Source organism: Entelurus aequoreus, linkage group LG13, assembly GCF_033978785.1.
Source record: "Entelurus aequoreus isolate RoL-2023_Sb linkage group LG13, RoL_Eaeq_v1.1, whole genome shotgun sequence".
Lineage (NCBI taxonomy): Eukaryota > Metazoa > Chordata > Actinopteri > Syngnathiformes > Syngnathidae > Entelurus > Entelurus aequoreus.
In genome coordinates, this window is record NC_084743.1 from 65,108,728 (window position 1) to 65,132,138 (window position 23,411).

Consider the following 23,411-nt stretch of genomic DNA (forward strand, 5'->3'; position numbering starts at 1 on the left):
TTTGGGTTGGTGTACTAATTGTAAGTGTATCTTGTGTTTTTTATGTTGATTTAATAAAAATAAAAAAATGTAAAAAAATAAAAACGATACCGATAATAAAAAAACGATACCGATCATTTCCGATATTACATTTTAAAGCATTTATCGGCCGATAATATCGGCCTGCCGATGTTATTAATTACATGTTATGTAGACCACAAGGAAGGGTTTTACATTTAGAAAAATAATAATAATATGACTTCTTTAATGCGCCTTATAATCCGGTGCGCCTTATATATGAAAAAAGATTTTTTTTAAATAGACCATTCATCGGCAGCGCGCTTTATAATCCGGTGCGCCCTATGGTCCGGAAAATACGGTCCACATTTGAAGACAAAAACAAGACTAAGACTTTTTAGTGAAAAAATATTGTCTTATTTTCCGGGTCAATACAGTATTTTGGTATGGCATCATTTCTTCAGTGAGAGTGAACAACAGTTCTTCTTTTATGGTCACCTGAGAGCGTGTTCTGATTACACTGAACACCCAGACACATCAATATCACAGCTGTGGTGGCCACACACACACACACACACACACACACACACACACACACACATTTCACATGGCTGGTGATAAAGTGAGGCCGTGGGCATTACTCACCTGAGGACCACTGGCCGGCAGCCCAGTCTCGACCTACCAATTGACCCGGCCAGCAAAACAACCACTCAAACTTTACCAGCGAGCCCCCGTGCAGCGTGTGCGTTCATGCACTCCACGCTCGCTCACACACGCGCTCTGCATTTTTTATGCATGGGCGTCAACAGGACGAAGGCGGCGGTGATTTATAGACGCCGTCTCATCCCAGTTGACCAAGTCAGGTCTGCTGAAACTTCCCTGCACGTGGAAAGTGACTCCAATTCCAATACTGAATCTTTATTTTTATTTGTCCGATATACTAGACATTTTAAGCTCTCAAAGCATGGGTAATATAGAGGTGCAATTGCCAGAACTACGGATGTACGCAGCGGGCCGATTTAAAGCATCGCAACAACTTTATAAGGTCTTTAAATCAAAATGCAAACGAAGTAGACTCAACCTGCATCATCTGTTCATTAACTGCTACTCTCAGACACTCCGGGAGCTTACGAAAACATCCCAGGTAATAAAACAAGTCAACTCCTGTACGGATTATAGTAAAAATTCATCTTAACATGTGCGGCGCTCGTATACATGTTTTAAGACTCTCACAGAAACATTTGAAGGCAACACGACCAAAAGCACGGTTAGCGTTTTATAATCAATCAATCAATAAATGTTTATTTATAGAGATGCCAATAAATGCTTTAGAACAGGGGTCCCCAAACTACGGCCCGCGGACCGGATACAGGCCCCCAGCGTCCAAAATCCGGCCCGCGGGAAGTCCCATGTTAAAAAAAAATTATATATATTTTTTTTCATTATTTATTTTTTTAAAATTTGTCCTTACTAGTCCATTTTCTACCGTCTCCTAGCCACTCAGGCAAATCATATTGTCTAAAAATGCATTTTACCATCGATAACGTGACATGCAGCAAGTACGCTCTTTAAGTCAATTAGTGCGCGAGGAATATATATGTTTGAATACATATATATATATATATATATATACTGTATATATATATATATATATATATATATATATATATATATATATATATATATATATATATATATATATATATATATATATATAGAGAGAGAGAGAGAGAGAGAGAGAGAGAGAGAGAGAGACACATATACATATATACACATATATACATATATATATATACACATATACATATATACACACACACATATATACACATTTATATATACATATACACACACACACACACACACATTTACATATAATATATATATATATATATATATATATATATATATATATATATATATATATATATATATATATATATATATATATATATATATATATATATATATATATATAAATATAGCGCGGCCCCCAGCCAAATTGTTTTACCCCAATGCGGCCCAGGAGTCAAAAAGTTTGGGGACCCCTGCTTTAGAATGTAATATCGGAAATTATCGGCATCGGTTTTTTATCATCAGTATCGTTTGTTTTGTTTTTTTGTTGTTTTTTAATTAAATCAACATAAAAAATACAAGATACACTTACAATTAGTGCACCAACCCAAAAAACCTCCCTCCCCCATTCACACAAAAGGGTTGTTTCTTTCTGTTATTAATATTCTGGTTCCTACATTATATATCAATATATATCAATACAGTCTGCAAGGGATACAGTCCGTAAGCACACATGATTGTGCGTGCTGCTGGTCCACTAATAGTACTAACCTTTAACAGTTAATTTGACTCATTTTCATTAATTACTAGTTTCTATGTAACTGTTTTTATAATGTTTTACTTTCATTATTATTATCGAAAATGTTTAATTTATTTATCTTATTTTTAAAAAATTTTTTTTAAAAGGACCTTATTTTCTCCATACCTGGTTGTCCAAATTAGGCATAATAATGTGTTAATTCCACGACTGTATATATCGTTATCGGTTGATATCGGTATCTGCAATTAAGGGTTTGGTCAATATCGGAATATCGGATATCGGCAAAAAGCCATTATCGGACATCCCTATTTATTTATATAACCCTAAATGACAAGTGTCTCAAAGGGCTGCACAAGCCACAACGACATCCTCGGTTCAGATCCCACATAAGGGCAAGGAAAAACTCACAACCCAGTGGGATGTCCATGTGAATGACTATGAGAAACCTTGGAAAAGGACCGCAGATGTGGGTGACCCCCCCTCTAGGGGAGACCGGATGCAATGGACGTCGAGTGGGTCTAGCATAATATTGTGAAAGTCCAGTCCATAGTGGATCTAACATAATAGTGAAAGTCCAGTCCATAGTGGATCTAACATAATAGTGAGAGTCCAGTCCATAGTGGGGCCAGCAGGAGACCATCCCGAGCGGAGACGGGTCAGCAGCGCAGAGATGTCCCCAACCGATGCACAGGCCAGCATCGGTTGGGGATGCTCGCCTGTGAAAAACCAGCGCTCCAACCAGAGGTGAAAAAGAAAATGGAAGCAACACAGGAAGTAGAAACCAAAAAAATAAGAGCTCTAGGATGTACAGGAAACAGGACAGTGACAGTTGTGTCTCCTGACTGGCAATCAGGAAACAAGTGAGGAAACCAGCGCTCCAATCATAGGTGAAATAGCACAAAATGGAAGCATCACAGGAAGTAGAAACCAAAAAAATAAGAGCTCTAGGATGTACAGGAAACATGACAATGACAGTTGTGTCTCCTGATTGGCAATCAAGTGAGGAAACCAGCGCTCCAATCATAGGTGAAACAGCACAAAATGGAAGCATCACAGGAAGTAGAAACCAAAAAAATAAGAGCTCTAGGATATACAGGAAACAGGACAGTGACAGTTGTGTCTCCTGATTGGCAATCAAGTGAGGAAACCAGCGCTCCAATCATAGGTGAATCAGCACAAAATGGAAGCATCACAGGAAGTAGAAACCAAAAAAATAAGAGCTCTAGGATGTACAGGAAACATGACAATGACAGTTGTGTCTCCTGACTGGCAATCAGGAAACAAGTGAGGAAACCAGCGCTCCAATCATAGGTGAAACAGCACAAAATGGAAGCATCACAGGAAGTAGAAACAAAAAAATAAGAGCTCTTGGATGTACAGGAAACAGGACAGTGACAGTTGTGTCTCCTGACTGTTAATCAAGAAACAAGTGAGAAAAACCAGCGCTCCAACCAGAGGTGAAAAAGAAAATGGTAGCATCACAGGAAGTAGAAACCAAAAAAATGAGAGCTCTAGGATGTCCAGGAAACATGACAGTGACAGTTGGGTCTCCTGATTGGCAATCAAGTGAGGAAACCAGCGCTCCAATCATAGGTGAAACAGCACAAAATGGAAGCATCACAGGAAGTAGAAACCAAAAAAATAAGAGCTCTAGGATGTACAGGAAACAGGACAGTGACAGTTGTGTCTCCTGACTGGCAATCAGGAAACAAGTGAGGAAACCAGCGCTCCAATCATAGGTGAAACAGCACAAAATGGAAGCATCACAGGAAGTAGAAACCAAAAAAATAAGAGCTCTAGGATGTACAGGAAACAGGACAGTGACAGTTGTGTCTCCTGATTGGCAATCAAGTGAGGAAACCAGCGCTCCAATCATAGGTGAATCAGCACAAAATGGAAGCATCACAGGAAGTAGAAACCAAAAAAATAAGACCTCTAGGATGTACAGGAAACAGGACAGTGACAGTTGTGTCTCCTGACTGTCAGTCAGGAAACAAGTGAGGAAACCAGCGCTCCAATCATAGGTGAAACAGCACAAAATGGAAGCATCACAGGAAGTAGAAACCAAAAAAAATAAGAGCTCTTGGATGTACAGGAAACAGGACAGTGACAGTTGTGTCTCCTGATTGGCAATCAAGTGAGGAAACCAGCGCTCCAATCATAGGTGAAATAGCACAAAATGTAAGCAACGCAGGAAGTAAAACAAGAAAATAAGAGCTCTAGGACGTATATAATTTAACACGGGAAACAGGACAGTGACAGCTGTGTTTCCTGATTGTTAATCACCGACTAGAGTGAAGTTCCGTACTCCAACAGGAAGTTTAAAAAAAGGGGGTGTGATGTTCTACAATAATAAATTGTATTTTCCCTCCCCACTTTTCAGAGCTTCCTCCAGCCAAATATTAAATTACACCTTTGACTGCTTGCATTTAACGGTCAGCCAGATCTTTTGGGGCTTGGTGGCTCGTATAATTCAGAGGGAGAAATATATTTTGCCACGGTGCTTCAGCCGGTCCATCACATAGTTGATATTTTCCATCTCATTAGGAACTAATACCACAGCTCCAGCTGATAAATGGTACAGCGACTGTGACCCTTACCAAGATTGATACTTCCTGTAGACTGTGACTGCTGACGTAAGTTGAGTGCACCTTTCGACTCGACTTCAAGTGACTATCATTTATGTGGAGTGCCGGGCCAGTGTCAAAATGTAGCTTCCTGAATTATAGCAACACATCCCGGCTCTCGTCATTTATTGGACTATGAGCATCACCATCAGTCACCCTCCTCCATGTTGTCTGGGATAAACGTGGACCAAAGTCTGGCAATAGGGTGAATATTGAAAACGTTTCCAGGAATATTAAAGTAATAATATCAGTATCTACCATGTATCCATTTATTTAAATGAAATTCTGTGGTGCCTTTGTGCATTCACGCACAGTATAAAACGTTTGGTGGACAAAATTGACAAAACTATTTTAATTAGTTGCAACATAACATACGTAAGCAAAAAACAGCATAATAACAACATGTCACAACATAGCTGTAAAGCTGGCTTCACCCAAGGAAGGCACACATGACATACACAAAGCCTAACCAGGCATTTTTTTCTCTCAAGGAATTGTGAAATAAAATCATGTCTTCAGGAGATCAACACTGTACTGAAGCCCAGAACACTCTACGCATTTCCCCAGTTTTAGTTTAGAGATAAGAAAAGATTGGCCTGGCCCACTAGGATGCCTCTTTATGATTGTGAACTTTATAGTCTATACATTTAGAGTGATGTGATAATCAAACACTCTAGAAGTCTAGAATGAAAGAGCAACAGTATATAAGAGAATTGACAGAGTGTGTGTACCTTCAGTGCTGAATGATGAGCAGAAGCAGAGTTTGGAGTGTCTTCTTTAGCTCGCTTTCCATTTTTATGTACTCACTGTCCAGGTGCCCTTTGCCGTTTGACGCCGGTATCATGCTAATTAGCTGCCTAAAGGCGGGTGACTCCACTGTAGAAATAGCCTGCATGTCTTCTAGCACATACGCTGCAATGGCTCTATCAATGTTGTCCTGGCTAGCAGTGCCTCCGTTAAAATCCGGCCGCTGTTGGAGGTGGAGGTGAAGTGTGTCTCTCTTTACTAGCTTCGTCGAAGCATGTGGCTTTTGTAGCTGTTTCAGCAGATTTGAATTGCTGTTTTGGGCAGTAGACGGGATCTTTGATCCCAGACACAACTTACATTTAACTAAAATGTTATTTTCTTTCTGCTCGACAAAAGAAAAGAAGTGAGAATATCTCCATGTTAAGAAACTCGACTGCGGCTCCGTTGTTAGTAAACACAGACACGCCTGCTGAACCCCGTTCCAAACCACTGCTGGCTCCATCTAGTGGTGTGCCAAAGAAGTCTGTAAATATGTACTGTTGATGTTTGTGCATTGTGTGTAATGTCTCAGTGAACAAAAATATTAAATATACTTGTTAAATAAAACCTCTACCTTGCTTTTAACTATTACTTGGGCCTACTACGCTACTGTATATAAATGTTGACCATTATGGTGATACTTGGAAAGTCAAGTGTTTTCTGAGATCTAAACTTTGCAGTCAAACATTCTAAACGTGTATTATAATTACCGTAAGAGAGTTTCAAAGTAAACAATAAAGCAGACCTAAGACGCGGAAGTGAATATTCACCCAGACGAGCGTCCCCACACTCACCACCGCGTCCGCCCTGCCGGGATATTCATGTGAGTGTCCTCCCGTTGGTGCACAGGCGCTCAGGTCTCTCCATGCTCCACTGCTCCTCCTAACAGATCATTTTAGAATAGCACAGCTGGTTAATGCGTTCACATTTGTCATCACCGTTTGTTTATTGGGTGAAATCTGCTTGCCCGTGTTGTTCGGCTGTAAACACACACTGCATCACACTGATACTGTGAGGTGTTTTCGATATTTATATTACCTTATATACGTAAAAAAACAAAAAACTGTGTGATAATCACGTATAGTAAAAAAAACAAATGCATGAAGGCAATTTATAAAGCAGCTTAGTTCTGTAGATTTTACAAGAGCATAGAATTAAATAATAATTTTTTTGAAACATCCATGTCTACTTTCATGTACCATATTTTCCGGACCATAGGGCGCGCCAGGTTATGAGGCGCACTGCCGATGAATGGTCTATTTTTGATCTTTTTTTCATATATAAGGCACATTATAGGGCGCATTAAAGGAGTCATATTATTATAATTTTTTTCAAAATGTAAAACACTTCCTTGTGGTCTACATCAGTGGTACCCAACCACCGGGCTGCAGCCCGGTACCGGTCCGTGGATCGATTGGTACCGGGCCGCACAAGAAATGATTATTATTATTATTTTTATTTTATTTTTTTATTAAATCAACATAAAAATCACAAGATACACTTACAATTAGTGCACCAACCCAAAAAACCTCCCACCCCCATTTACACTCATTCACAGTCATTCGCACAAAAAGGTTGTTTCTTTCTGTTATTAATATTTCTGGTTCCTACATTATATATTAATATAGATCAATACACTCTGCAGGGATACAGTCCGTAAGCACACATGATTGTATTTTTTCATGACAAAAAATAAAAAATACAAAAATACCATACGTATAACACTGTTTTATTTTCATAAGATCGTGCTAAATTTTTTCTCTGCGTTTGTGTCTCTCTCTCTCTCTCTCTCCGGCTCCCACTCTAGCTCCAACCACGTGTCTCATGCCGGCTGCTGCTAATAAAGGCGACAGGTGATTAGCTAACAAGGCCCACCTGGGCCATCTACGCACTTGTCGCTGTCTTCGAGGCCGGTCCTGGCACACCCCGTTCCGCGGCGGGCCCGCAGGCCACGCCCCCTCCACATGTATCAACTGCGGATATCTGCACAGACTACAATGGCAGATGCGCGCACATTTTCAGGATTTATGCAGATCCCGAATACAGATCCGCAGGTACCAGAAGGTAAGAAAAATTGGTTTTGCATAATATTGTGAAAAAAAACCCGCCAGATAATGTCTGCTAATAGGTGCCATTTTGCGGTCTTCATACACGCACCATATTAATACTTGTATGTTTAATGCGCCGACAATCCATCAAGCGGTGCGGCTTCATAGCTACCAAAGTCGTACTAAAACATTTTGACAGATTTTTGAGCGCCGTGTGTAATGTTCTATATTTTCAATGGAACATTAAAAGTTTTGGTGTCCTTTACTGGCGTATCTATTATGTGTGACTGCCATCTATTGGTCAAACTTGTTTCACCATGTACCAAATAAAATAGCTTCGCGGTCGGTAAGCACAACCAGACTGACGCCGTACATTGGGCGCACCGGGTTATAAGGCGCACTGTCAATTTTTGAGAAAATGAAAGGATTTTAAGTGCGCCTTATAGTCTGAAAAATACGGTAATCATTTTTTTTTAAACATCCATGTCCACTTTCATGTGTGTGTGTGTGTGTGTGTGTGTGTGTGTGTGTTTTGTACCTGTCCAAACAAGCCGATGGTGTCTCCTGGCAGACAGCTGAGGGCCACGCTGCAGTCCGAAGATGCTGACAGAAGGAGGAGCTGGTCGCCGTGGATACCCGTCTCCAGGTGAGTGACGCCCTTCTGGTGCGGACGGAAACTTTGCAGCAATTCAGGAGGCTCCTTCGTCACTTCCTGGTCGGACTTCAGGGAATAACGCTGAGGGAAGGTGTGTCCAGTCAACGTCGGAATAGATGATGAGCATTCAGTCCAAACTACAGACGTCATCTCGCTCAGGGGTGTCAGAGTGTTGCCCACAGCAGGTTGTGGAAAGAAATGCAAAAAAAAAAAACAATCGTAAAAATATAGGAAAAAAAGAGAAAATAAGGAAATGAGAAAAGGCTGACATTGTGATACTAATAACTAATAATATTCCAAATGTGTCAACCGTAACACAAAGCTGACTTTTAGGGATGTAACAATATGAACGTTTGATGTCACCAAAATATCAGAAAAAGTACACACTGTTAGTGGCATTAGCGCGCAAGCTGCTTCTCCAGGAATTGAGCAGTGTTACCGGTGAGTTTATCAAACTGCCATAATCAATCACGGTTTTCTGATAACTAATTAGAAAATATTGGAGCGAGCGCCGTCATTCGTGTGCCCGGGGAAAGAGACAGGCCGCCAGCGAAAGTGGATACTTCATCACAACATCCGGTTTCGGTGGGCAAAGTCTTTTTTGATTTTCGGTGCGTCACTAGTCAATAGTGCGCAAATAATAGGCTATGATACATACATATATATATATATATATATATATATATATATATATATATATATATATAATCTTTATATATCCATGTATATGTGTGTGTGTGTGTGTATGTATATGTGTTTTTATGTATGTACAGTATGTGTGTATGTATATGTGTATAGATGTGTATATACATGTATATTTAAGTTAAGAGTTAAAGTACCAATGATTGTCACACACACACACACTAGGTGTGGTGAGATTATCCTATGCATTTGACCGGGGAGCAGTGAGCAGCAGCGGTGGCCATGCCCGGGAATAATTTTTTTGGTGGTCTAATCCCCAATTCCAACCTTTGATGCTGAGTGCCAAGCAGGATATGTATATATATATATATATATATATATATATATATATATATATATATATATATATATATATATATATATATATATATATATATATATATATATATATATATATATATATACATAGATATGTTTATATGTATTTATGTATGTATGTATGTATATATGTGTATATATATATGTATGTATATATGTATGTGTATACATGTATGTATAAATATATGTATTTATGTATGTATGTATATGTGTATGTATATGTGTACAGTATGTATATATATATATATATATATATATATATATATATATATATATATATATATATATATATATATATATATTCAGGTGTGAATGAATGATGGGTTTTTAACATGTAAAGCGACTTTGGGTACTTAAAAAAGCGCTATATAAATCTCAGGTATTATATATATATATATATATATATATATATATATATATATATATATATAATTATTTTTTATTTTTTTTATTTTTTTTAGTCCTAAGAAATAGCGATTATTGAAGGACCAGAATTGATGTGTACACTCTGGCGTATTTGCCTACATGTTACATACATTGTGTAAGTTGTTTACGTGAGTGAGTTGAAAAATAAAGCTAACGTAGATCAACGCTGATAAAAAGATTAAAACCCTCCCAAATATCCTACATTATATTTATCCATTCATGCAATATATTACTTTAACTTATTTTAATGTAAAAAAAAAAACCACACAGTTTTATGGTGTGGTGACTTCTACTTTATTTTGTAGCGGTAGTCGTAGCGACTTCCTTGTTCGTTTACAGAATCGGGTCAACTTCCTTTCTTTTTTCACTTTATAGAACTGCGCATGCAAGTGACGTCGGGGCCACATTGGAGCCACATTGGTGCATGTGCGCGTTTATACTGGAGTCTGATAAAGATCCCATTTCACCTGTACTCTAAACCGCTGGAAACAATCTAATCCAATTTGGCCAACTTCAGCCTACAGTGTACACCTAGTCTTGGATGCTGACCTTAATTATCATTTGCTGTTTTGTCATTGTTGTCTCGTGAAATCCCACCATTGTATTCAACTTTACACGTACTACGTGCCAAATAAAGCTATTTTTTAGCACGTGCATTGTCATTAGGACAAACTGTAAGGAGCTGCCGCGGTGAGATGCACTGCGTCTGCAAGCACATCACAGTGCAAACGTTCAAGTCATGCAGTTGATCCCCCAAGCACACTTGCCGAGGGACAGGATTTCAACCAGAGCGCTGAGCATGCCCGGCTTTTTCAACTTGACTTCCACACATACATTTGCATAAATTACACTGGGAGCAATATGAGCTTCAGCGATCTGAATTCGCCTCCTCTCATGAACAGCGACAAAGACTCGAGGACTGAATATTATGGATATGATACATGAGAGGGGTTATTTGACTGTAATAATGGGGAAAGTCAAACGGCCTCTGAGGTACCAGACAGTATAGAAACCTTTGATCGTGTCACTCTTTGGTTCATGTAGTTGATTTTTCGGTTAACATTTTTTATGTCTGTTGTTGCCCCCTTCCAATCGTCTATGTCAGGGGTGTCCAAACTTTTTCCACTGAGGGCCGCACACTGAAAAATCAAACCAAGCGGGGGCCATTTTGATATTTTTTATTTCAAAAACCAATACAATACCGTATATATATATATATATACAGTATGTATATATACTGTATATATATATATATATATATATATATATATATATATATATATATATATATATATATATATATATATATATATATATATATACATTTAGGCCTCCACTCAGGCTTGATCCCAGGGACCCCAAAGGGTTTTGGTCAAAAATACACTACCGTTCAAAAGTTTGGGGTCACCCAAACAATTTTGTGGAATAGCCTTCATTTCTAAGAACAAGAATAGACTGTCGAGTTTCAGATGAAAGTTCTCTTTTTCTGGCCATTTTGAGCGTTTAATTGACCCCACAAATGTGATGCTCCAGAAACTCAATCTGCTCAAAGGAAGGTCAGTTTTGTAGCTTCTGTAACGAGCTAAACTGTTTTCCGATGTGTGAACATGATTGCACAAGGGTTTTCTAATCATCAATTAGCCTTCTGAGCCAATGAGCAAACACATTGTACCATTAGAACACTGGAGTGATAGTTGCTGGAAATGGGCCTCTATACACCTATGTAGATATTGCACCAAAAACCAGACATTTGCAGCTAGAATAGTCATTTACCACATTAGCAATGTATAGAGTGTATTTCTTTAAAGTTAAGACCAGTTTAAAGTTATCTTCATTGAAAAGTACAGTGCTTTTCCTTCAAAAATAAGGACATTTTAATGTGACCCCAAACTTTTGAACGGTAGTGTATATAAAACATTTGTTATTTAGTATTATTATTATTATTATTATTATTACTCAAGATTTAAATCTGTAGATCAACATTAGGTCTATCTGTCAATATAACGTTGTTAAAGATTTAAGGTGTGTGCTCTTTTTGTCCAAAAAAATCCCGTTTTTGATGGAAAACGTTTTTAAATGGAATATTTGAGATTATATAATAATTGGAGCCTTAAAAAGGTCAATAACTCATAACAACATTGATTTTAACTAATTATTATTTTTTGAGCAATGACACTTTAAAAAAAAAAAAAAGTCCCACTAAAATTATTGGGGATCCAAAAGGGTCCTACTCATTAAAGTGTTAAAAAATAAAATACAATTTTTTTTTACTTTTAACACAATTATCTCGAGATCACCTTCAGATCTATCCGTCAATTATAAGTTGAATTGTTGTTTATGTTTTTTGTTTGTTCGTTTTAGGCCCTTCTTTAAAAAAAACAAAAAAAAAAACAGCTTAGTTTTTTTATATGGCAAACACAAAATATGCAACATTTTCCCCAAAAAATATCTCAAAGTGGAATATTTAATGTGACGTAATTAGAGCCTTGGATAGGTCAATAATTCATAATGACATTGATTTTGATTCATTATTATTTTTTAAAGAAAGAAACAGCCTGCGTGGCAGCTTTGCGTTGTTAGAGTCAACATTGCAACATTTTCTTGTTACATTTCACCTGTTTGCTTTTTTATACCACTTTTTATGTTTTGTTTAGTTTTTTATCGTATTTTTAGAATGTGTCGTGGGACCGTTAAAAAATTACCTGCGAGCCGCAAATGGCCCCCGGGCCGCACTTTGGACACCCCTGGTCTATGTTGTCTGTAGGGATGTTCCGATCAGGGTTTTATCTTGCCGATTTTGATATCAATCATTTGGGAGGTTGTTTTTTTTTTGCTTGTCCTGATTCACGTACCCTTGGTATCAACATTACCAATATAAGGATCAAGCCGCCCTCCTCTTACGTGTACGTTCGGCCGCTACACACCAAGAGAGCACCGTTATATTATCCTCTGTATCTATTTTCCGGACTATAAGGCGCACTTAAAATCCTTTTTTTTTCTCAAGACTCGACAGTGCGCCTTATAACTTTATGTACGGACTAATTCTGGTTTTGCTTACCGACTTCAAAGCAATTTTATTTGGTCCATTGTGTAATGATAAGTGTGACCAGTAGATGGCAGTCAAACATAAGACATACGTGTAGACTGCAATAGCCAATTCCGTGCTTTTTCAACGAAACCCGCTGATACTGATTGGTGGTTGTTCGATTGGTTCATCCCTACTTGCTGAACCTTACCGATTCATAGGTTGTACCTGGAGATGTCCGATAATATCGGCAGGCCAATATTACCGATAAATGCTTTAAAATGTAATATTGGAAATTATCTGTATCATTTTTTTTATTATCGTATTGGGTTTTTTTTTGGTTTTTTTTGTAATTAAATCAACATAAAAAACACAAGATACACTTACAATTAGTGTACCAACCCAAAAAACCTCCCTACCCTATTCGCACTCATTCACACAAAAAGGTTGTTTCTTTCTGTTATTAATATTCTGGTTCCTACATTATATATCAATATATATCAATACAGTCTGCAAGGAATACAGTCCGTAAGCACACATGATTGTGCGTGCTGGTGGTCCACTAATAGTACTAACATTTAACAGTTAATTTTACTCATTTTCATTCATTACTAGTTTCTATGTAACTGTTTTTATATTGTTTTACTTTCTTTTTTATTCAAGAAAATGTGTTTAATTTATTTATCTTATTTTATTCAAAAAAATTTTTTTAAAAGGACCTTATCTTCACCATACCTGGTTGTCCAAATTAGGCATAATAATGTGTTAATTCCACGACTGTATATATCTGTATCGGTTTTTATTGGTATCTGTAATTAAGAGTTGGACAATATCGGAATATCGGATATCGGCAAAAAAGCCATTATCGGACATCCCTAGTTGTACCCAATGATTTCCTGTCCAAAAAATGTGAGTCCTAACATCACTAAATTCGATATATAATTCAGTCTTGTCAGAACTGTTCCTAATCTTTTCCATAAATGTTAGTTCATGTTTTCTGTTTATTATGTGACATTTCCTGTCTGTAGTTTCTGATTAATGACTTTGATTTTATTGACCATGGCTCCTAGCTAGCTAGTCTACTAATTCTGTTTTGTGTGAAATTTCATCTGAATCTGATCTATTTTTGTCATACCCAGAAGGTTGGATTTCGTCAGACCAGCCTGTGCCGCTGTGCTGTATTGACCCAAACCTGAGATGGTGTTTTTTTCCTGTCTGCAAAAGATGGGGTATGATCTTCTTTTCAGAGTCTAGAGACTTAAACATAAAAAACAAACAGCTGGTGCCGAACAACTTCTCAAAAAACAAAAAGGTATTTCATTGAGGGCCAACTTATAACATCTTTGGGTCAAAGCAGTTATTTGTCCTGTTTGTCTTTTCACATTTAGTTTTGCAACTTATCACGTTTAGGGTTACGGGTGGGTTGGAGCTTATGTCAGCCAACTTTGGGTAAGAGATGAGGTACACGTTTCCCATTTGAACTGATACGGCACCAATTCCTGGTACTTAGGAATCGATATTGGTACTCAACAGTACAAATTTTCCCTACTTTTGTGTGTTAATAAATATTAATTGTTTTTGGAGATAAAATGTTAATATCATTGCAAGATTTAAAAATGAGCTGATTACAAAAACTGGGAAGAACACAAACCAAATTCTAGAATCCGTGAATATTGCTCCAAAGTACGGATTTTGTGTTGATTTATTTAGCATATGAAAGTAAACATCGACTTGTGCAAAGACAGCAATATATGATAAAACAAGGCGGCAGCTAAAAAAAGGACTTCCATGTTTATCCCCTCTTAATCACGGAGGATAAGCCCACCAGGCGAAGAGTTGATTTTACTACTTCTGGCGCTGACGTAAGACAACCATATGACCCGCGTCCCATATGTGACCATAGGATGAACAAATATACTGCAGTACTAAGACTATAGTGACTATAAACAGTTAGCTTTTACAGCAGGGGTGCCCAAAGTGCGGCACAGGGGACATATGTGGCCCATGACTCGTTAATCATTGGCCCTAGGCACTAAACAAAACAAACAAACAGCAAGTAAACAGCAAGAAGCACAATTAGAAAGAAAAAAAAAGTTGATATCAGCTAATAATAACACAAAGCTTTATCTTAAAAAAAAAACAAAAAACATATGTATATTTTATATATATATGTATATATATATATATATATATATATATATATATATATATATATATATATATATATATACATATATATATACATATATGTATATATACATATATGTATATATACATATATATATATATATACACATATATACACACAAAAAAATGTTGATGTCAGCTAATAATAACACAAAGCTTTATCTTAAAAAAAAATTAAAAAAACATATATATATATATATATATATATATATATATATATATATATATATATATATATATATATATATATATACAGTATATATAAATATATACGTATGTATATATATATATACATATATGTATATATACATATATGTATAAAAATAAAAAAGCATATATATATTTATATATATATATATATATATATATATATATATATATATATATATATATATATATATATATATATATATATATACACACAAATATATATACATACATATATGTATAAAAATAAAAAAACATATATATTTTATATATATATATATATACACACATATATATACATATACATATATGTATATATATGTATATATACATATATATACACATATATACAGTATATATAAATATATACGTATGTATATATATATATATATATATATATATATATATATATATATATATATATATATATATATATATATATGTACACATATATGTACACATATATATATACATATATGTATATATACATATGTATAAAAATAAAAAAAACATATATATATATACACACATATATATATACATACATATATGTATAAAAATTAAAAAAACATATATATTTTATACATATATATATATATATACATATACATATATGTATATATACATATATGTATATATACATATATATACATATATACAGTATATATATATATATATATATATATATATATATATATATATATATATATATATATATATATATATATATATATATATATATATATATATATATATATACGTATGTATATATATATATATATATATATATATATATATGTACAGTATACAGTATATAGTTGACACAGGGGTAGATCTTGTTTTGGCATTTGGCTGAGACCAGGGATCTTGGGTTCCAAAAGGTTGGTGACGTATGGTGCGTTGGCCAGTCAGTTCATTCTTTGCTTTGTAGTCTTTTGTTGCGCCCAGAAAGCGTTAATACAGTAAGTATTGTACTTATTGCGCACCAGCTGATTAATTGCGACGCCCATCTTGGTTGTAGTTTTCATTAACAAATTTGGAGATGTTGAAATCGCCACGTACAATCGGTAATGCTTATCAATAGCATGTTGATAGCACTGGGCGGCGTGGCTCGGTTGGTAGAGCGGCCGTGCCAGCAACTTGAGGGTTCCAGATTCGATCCCCACTTCCACCATCCTAGACACAGCCGTTGTATTGTTGGGCAAGACACTTTACCCCACCTGCCCACACTGGTTTGAATGTAACTTAGATAATGGGTTTCACTATGTAAAGCGCTTTGAGTCACTAGAGAAAAGTGCTATATAAATATAATTCACTTCAATTAATAGTAAAGCCAATGTATATTACCATCAAGCTAGCACCTTTTTGGAACAGTGGAGCCTTATTTTACTTACGTTGGAGTGTTTTTTTTTTTGTCGGTTTCTTTGTTGTCATTTAAAAATTGCAACATTAACTAGAGTTACTTTGGCTGAGTCCGCTCTCAGTGCTGCTGGAGTGATCGCCAAGGGCCGACGTGCAACCTAGGTACCGAAACATGGCACTATTGGATTTTACGTGAGTATCGGATTTAGTACCCATCACCACCCTGGACTGGGGACATATTGACAAACAACCATTGGCACTCACATTCACACAATTCAACATCTCTACTTAAATTGAAGAATCAGTAGCACCTACAGTACGGTACCTTTACGTCCCACGTCCTGATCGTTCCCTCTCGATCCGCTGTGACTAGAAATTGTCCACAGGGACTGACAGTCATGACAATAGGGCCTAGTTGTCCGTTGTGAGCCTCGAACTGTGCCAGGAGACGCCCATTAACTGTATTCCAGAATCTGACCAGTCCAGAACTGCCACATGACACCAAGTCTGCACTACCTAGAGCAATTAAAATGTCAAAAATAACTTCCAATAACCATGGTATTCATAAACTTAAAGGAAAAATCCACTTTTGGGGGGAAATTTGCCTATCATTTACAAGACGATGAGGTGAATTATAACATGTACCATTTATTTATATGATTGTGAGCTAGCATGTGTTTGTATTTGGTCACAGAATCCTTTAGAAGGAAATATGCCCCTAGATAACTTCAAAAGATGCACATGTCCATCACAAACTCTCCAGAGAGTGGTGGCTCTTGCCCCCAAGAAATTGTAATCCTACAGGAATGCAGGTTTGGAGTTCAGGAGTGATAATAAAAACATTAGCAACATCTGGTAGGAAGCCCCCACAGGTAGGAGTAGAGGATAGGGGCCGGAGGTCACCCGACTCAAACTGATCAGAGGAATAATGTCAAGGAAAGATTGACTGGCCAGACTGACCGGCTACAAGACGAGAACTACAAAGAGTAAGGGTCTTCGTGTAAAAAGTATTTAAGGACAGTTGTCCAAGAAGACAGCAGAGGAGTAATCAGGCCGACTCCTTCTCCTGGAGCTGCAGTTCCAGTCTGAGGCTCGCTGAAACAAATAAAGCTTTTTGTTCAACGATTCCTCGTTGGCGTCTTCTTGGCTCATCACCCATCACACGACCAACAAATATACAACAATTACAATCCATGTCATTCCCTTTTTCTGTGCATTCTAAAAAGTGAAAAACTGCTAGTACTAGGCAGCTAACAATGCAAGTATGGCGATTCATCTATTCCAACTATAAAGCGGCCTTTAAAAATCCATCTGAAAACCGCTAACAACACTCCCATTTATATGCAGTGACCAGCATGCTAACTAAGCTACAGTATAGCGACACTGTTATTGTGAGAGCTAACACAGAGGAACTACTTTTATGTGCCTTGCTCACACTGCTCCTCCGACCACTGGCAAGTAGTCAGCTACTAACTAGCTTGAGCTGCTAATAACGCTGGTAAATAAAAAAAATAGCTCCCGTATTGCCTTTGAATTATTAAAAGTTAATACTAACTTCTTGACTGCACTTAAATGTAGAGTATATGTAGTATATGTAGAATATATTTATATTATTTATATACTATATATTACATATATAATATATTATATATATTATATTATTTATTATTATTCTTGTCTATTGTGAGCAAACTGTGGTGCTGAATTTCCCCCAGGGATTAATAAAGTACTTTCTATTCTATTCTATTCTATTCTATTCTATTCTATTCTAAGTCATAAATTATGTATTGCACCTGTATAGTAGAATTGTGTGCCAAGAAGTTGGTCAACCAGGGCTCACAATGAAATGGAACGCAGCATAAGACCATCTCAACATCGCCAGGAAGCTTTTTTTCAAAAGTAAGGATTATTTTGAATTTACCAGCTCAGAAAGAGCACACATGCTGAAAGATACAACCATCCATTCAGTCTGCATCCAAGTGAGAGCGGACATTGTAGGTTGTATGTCCTTATTTCAGTCTACCCCAGGGCAGCTGTGGCTACAAATGTAGCTTACCACCACCAGGTGTGAATGAATGATGGATTCCCACTTCTCTGTGAGCGCTTTGAGTATCTAATAATAGAAAAGCGCGATATAAAATCGAATCCATTATTATTATTATTATTATTATTATTTGATTGTTACCTACAGTGCAACATGATAACGATCCAAAGCTCTCACAAAGTCTGCCATAGTGGTGGCAAACACAGAAAGTGCTCTCTTCAGTTGTTGTTGTTGACGGAAGTAAATCAATGCGCCTAGAAAATAAGCACAAGACTCTAAATATTACATGTCATCGTCCTGTTACTACATTACATACATACTTGGAGCATGTCTATAAAATTTAGATTTTTTAGAGGGCTTTATAGGCGGAATAGAGGAATCCCCATTATCTGCATTGTTAGCCGCCTCTTACTAGCAGTTTTTCATTGTTTAGAACGCACAGAAAAGGGAAAATCAGGCGTGTAATCGTCTCAAACAGGGATTGTGGATGAAATTACCCCCCAAAAAGTGCAATTTTCCTTAAACATACTGCAAAAACTGAAATCTAAGTAAGATTAAATATCTCAAATAAGGGTGATATTTGCTTGTTTTCTGTCTGATAAGATCATTCTTCTCACTAAGCAGATTTTATGTTAGTGTTTTACTTGTTTTAAGTGTTTTGGTCCTAAATTATCTCAGTAAGATGTTACAGCTTGTAGCTGAGATTTTATGACCTATGTTGAGTAAAACATGTTTGAAACTAGAATATCAACTGTTGCAAAGCTGTGTCATCAACACTCACAAGTATAAAACTACTTTTTTAAAGTAATCATTTCTTATTTCAAGCATGAAATAAGAAATCATGACTTTGACACAATTGTGTCTCATAATTAAAAGGGATGACAGCCAAATGGACTTTGCTGTTTTATGTTCAATGAAACAATAGAAAATACGTACTCATAAAGTAGTACAGTTGGCACAGTACAGTAAACTGACAGTTAATATTTAAACATTTAACATGTGACATTTCTAAAAAATTTGAACAGAAATAGTTCATGCACATTCAGATAAATTCTTCAAAATTACAATAAAAATAAATAAATAAAAAATAAAAAAAATAAAATAAAAACAATAAAAACAATTATTATATATATATATATATATATATATATATATATATATATATATATATATATATATATATATATATATATATATATATATATATATATATATATATATATATAATTACAATAAAAATAAATAAATAAAAAATAAAAAAAATAAAATAAAAACAATAAAAACAATTATTTATATATATATATACATATATATATATATATAAATATATATATATATATATATATATATATATATATATATATACATATATATAAATGTATACATAATTGACTGAAAGAGCATGCACTTGGTGCGATGATGTCATGTTATCGATGGAAAAATGCAAGAAATGTAATGCCGAGCGCATATCATTATGTCAAGATAATGGCACTAACATTTACTTAATTTAAGAATATTTTTCAACATATTGAGCAAAAATTTCTCATATTTTTTTTCTATCAAGAAAAGTGCACTTGTTATTAGTGAGAATATACTTATTTTAAGGTATTTTTGGGTTCACTGAGGTTAGCTCATTTTACTTGTTTTGGAAAGTCTTGAGAAGCCAAATTTTCTTGTTCTATTGGCAGATAATTTTGCTTAGTTCAAGTAAAATGCCCCTAATTTCTTGTTTTTCAACACTGACTTTTTGCAGTGCATACACCAACAGAAGAAATGCAGACGGACATACAGACAAATAGAAGGACGGATAAATACTCACCAGTTGCTATTTGTGCTGACGTACGATCTTGCAAAAACGCCAAGCAGGTGACGGCGTCGAGGGAACGCTCCTTTCCTTCTGTCGGACAAAAATCCATCAGCCAAAAAAAGGTCATGTTCACAAGCAAAGTAAGTTATTTATTGCTAAACAAATGTTAGAATATCTCTGCTGGCGTCAGTGTTGCACTGGGGTCACATGCATTTCCTAGGATGTTGTTTACAATTATACACATTTTACAATATTGAACGAGTGAAAGTGGTGTAAGTGCTTTTTAGTTTGCGTTTGCATGTCTGCGTGCACGTGGGGCCGAGCTACTTACTGAATTCTTCATGCCGAGCTGGCGGCCGCAGGGTTCTTAAAGCTTTTTCGGTGTTGTTGTTCCACACTGTAATCTCTCCATCGCAACTTCCTGCACATTACGATATTAATAGTAATATAACACAAGCAAACAACTTCATCCGTAAGACACTTTAAAGGGGAAATGCACTTTTTATTTCACAATCATTATGAGAGACAGGAACACACATCCTATTTTTTTTTTTTTTTTTTTTTTTTGGGGGGGGGGTTTTAAAAATGATTAGAAAATATTCTTTGAGGATGCGACTAATAGGAGTCACCGCTGTAGCCTTCAAGGTCCTCTAAACCAGTGGTCCCCAACCTTTTTGTAGCTGCGGACCGGTCAACGCTTGAAAATTTGTCCCACGGACCGGTGTGGGACATTTTTTTTTTTTTTTTTTTTTACATAAATAAATACAATCATTATTATTATAGAGGTTTATTTGAAATAGGGACAGATACAAAAACATAGACATCTGAAACAGTTATCCGATGCATGCATCACAGTGTTTGTAGCCAAAGCTAATTTACAACACTTGCCCATGTGTGCTTACGGACTGTATCCCTGCAGACTGTATTGATCTATATTGATATATAATGTATATATTGTGTTTTTTATGTTGATTTCATAATTTTTTATTTTTTATTTTTTTTAATTTTTATTTTTTTTTATTTCTTGTGCGGCCCGGTACCAATCGGTCCGCGGACCGGTACCGGTGGTTGGGGACCACTGCTCTAAACAACTTCAAAACCCATTAACGTTTTGTATACACACTGCAGGGATTAATATAATGTAGTAACAGGCACCTTCATAACAATATGCAATACGTACAATATTTACTGTATTTTGGTCGTTTCAGCACATTGATTTCCGTTTCCATGGCAACGCACTTCCGACTTCTAGCAACGACTGTGTGTCCGACTTCCTGAAACAAAGGCGTGTGTGTCTTCTAATCGTGGCAGATTCGCTAACAAACAACAAAGAAAAACTATTTTTGGACAATTGAGGATTCGCAACCTTACTTTTTGAAGCTGAATATACTGAGGATGAACTACTGCTTCTGGAAGTGAGCAAGAAGGAAGGGTGAGACGTTGGAGCAGACGGAAGCCGAGCGAGTGACGTTTTTTGATTGATTGAGACTTTTATTAGTAGATTGCACAGTACAGTACATATTCCGTACAGTTGACCACTAAATGGTAACACCCGAATAAGTTTTTCAACTTTTTTAAGTTGGGGTCCACGTTAATCAATTCATGGTAAAAAGGTGAAAGCGACAACGCCATAAATGTGGAACTTTTAATGGATAAAAACGCTTGAAAGATGGGGCTAATGTGAGTCACTGTTGTAGCCTTCAAAGCCCTCTAAAACTACTTCAAAACACTCCATTAGCGTTTTATATACATGCTGCAAGTCTATATATATAATGTAGTAACATACACCTTCATAACAATATGTAATATGTACAATATACACACTGCAACTACATATATAAAATGTAGTAACCTTCACGGTTGTAACAATATGTAATATGTTCAATATTTACGTATTTTGATCATTTTAATGATTACTTATGTGCATTGATTTCCGTTTCCATTTTTGCCTTCCGACTTCTAGCAACAACTGTGTGTCCGACTTCCTGAAACAAAGGCGTGTGTGTCTTCTAATCGTGGCAGATTCGCTAACAAACAACAAAGAAAAACTATTTTTGGACAATTGAGGATTCGCAACCTTACTTTTTGAAGCTGAATATACTGAGGATGAACTACTGCTTCTGGAAGTGAGCAAGAAGGAAGGGTGAGACGTTGGAGCAGACGGAAGCCGAGCGAGTGACGTTTTTTGACTGATTGAGACTTGTATTAGTAGATTGCACAGTACAGTACATATTCCGTACAATTGACCACTAAATGGTAACACCCGAATAAGTTTTTCAACTTTTTTAAGTTGGGGTCCACGTTAATCAATTCATGGTAAAAAAGTGAAAGCGACAACGCCATAAATGTGAAACTTTTAATGGATAAAAACGCTTGAAAGATGCGGCAAATGGGAGTCACTGTTGTAGCCTTCAAAGCCCTCTAAAACAACTTCAAAACCCTCCATTAGCATTTTATATACATGCCGCAAGTCTATATATAATGTAGTAACATACACCTTCATAACAATATGTAATATACACACTGCAAGTACATATATAAAATGTAGTAACAGACACGGTCGTAACCATATGTAATATGGTCAATAATTACGTATTTTGATCATTTTAATGATTACTTTCTTGCATTGATTTCCGTTTCCATTTTTGACTTCCGACTTCTAGCAACAACTGTGTGTCCGACTTCCTGAAACAAAGGCGTGTGTGTCTTCTAATCGTGGCAGATTCGCTAACAAACAACAAAGAAAAACTATTTTTGGACAATTGAGGATTCACAACCTTAACTTTTTGAAGCTGAATATACTGAGGATGAACTACTGCTTCTGGAAGCGAGCAAGAAAGAAGGGTGAGACGTTGGGGCAGACAAAAGCCAAACGAGTGAGGTGA

The 23,411-nt window shown here is 36.0% G+C and overlaps 1 protein-coding gene across 10 annotated transcripts in view; it reads right to left on the bottom strand.

Moving 5' to 3' along the window:
- Positions 1–23,411, bottom strand: part of LOC133663586 (WD repeat-containing protein 49-like) — a 91,714-nt gene that overhangs the window by 24,300 nt on the left and 44,003 nt on the right. For 6 of the 10 annotated variants that reach the window (XM_062068164.1, XM_062068162.1, XM_062068159.1 and 3 more), the window contains 5 exons: positions 20,858–20,947; positions 20,539–20,616; positions 17,001–17,191; positions 8,332–8,529; positions 6,540–6,627 (listed from right to left, as the gene is read on the bottom strand). In XM_062068164.1, coding sequence (XP_061924148.1) covers positions 6,565–6,627; positions 8,332–8,529; positions 17,001–17,191; positions 20,539–20,616; positions 20,858–20,947 — 620 coding nt within the window. In that variant the 3' untranslated portion in view covers positions 6,540–6,564. Of the gene's footprint in view, positions 1–6,539; positions 6,628–8,331; positions 8,530–16,990; positions 17,192–20,538; positions 20,617–20,857; positions 20,948–23,411 lie in introns of those variants that run through there. The other 4 variants (XM_062068161.1, XM_062068163.1, XM_062068165.1 and 1 more) reach the window with 4 other exon arrangements.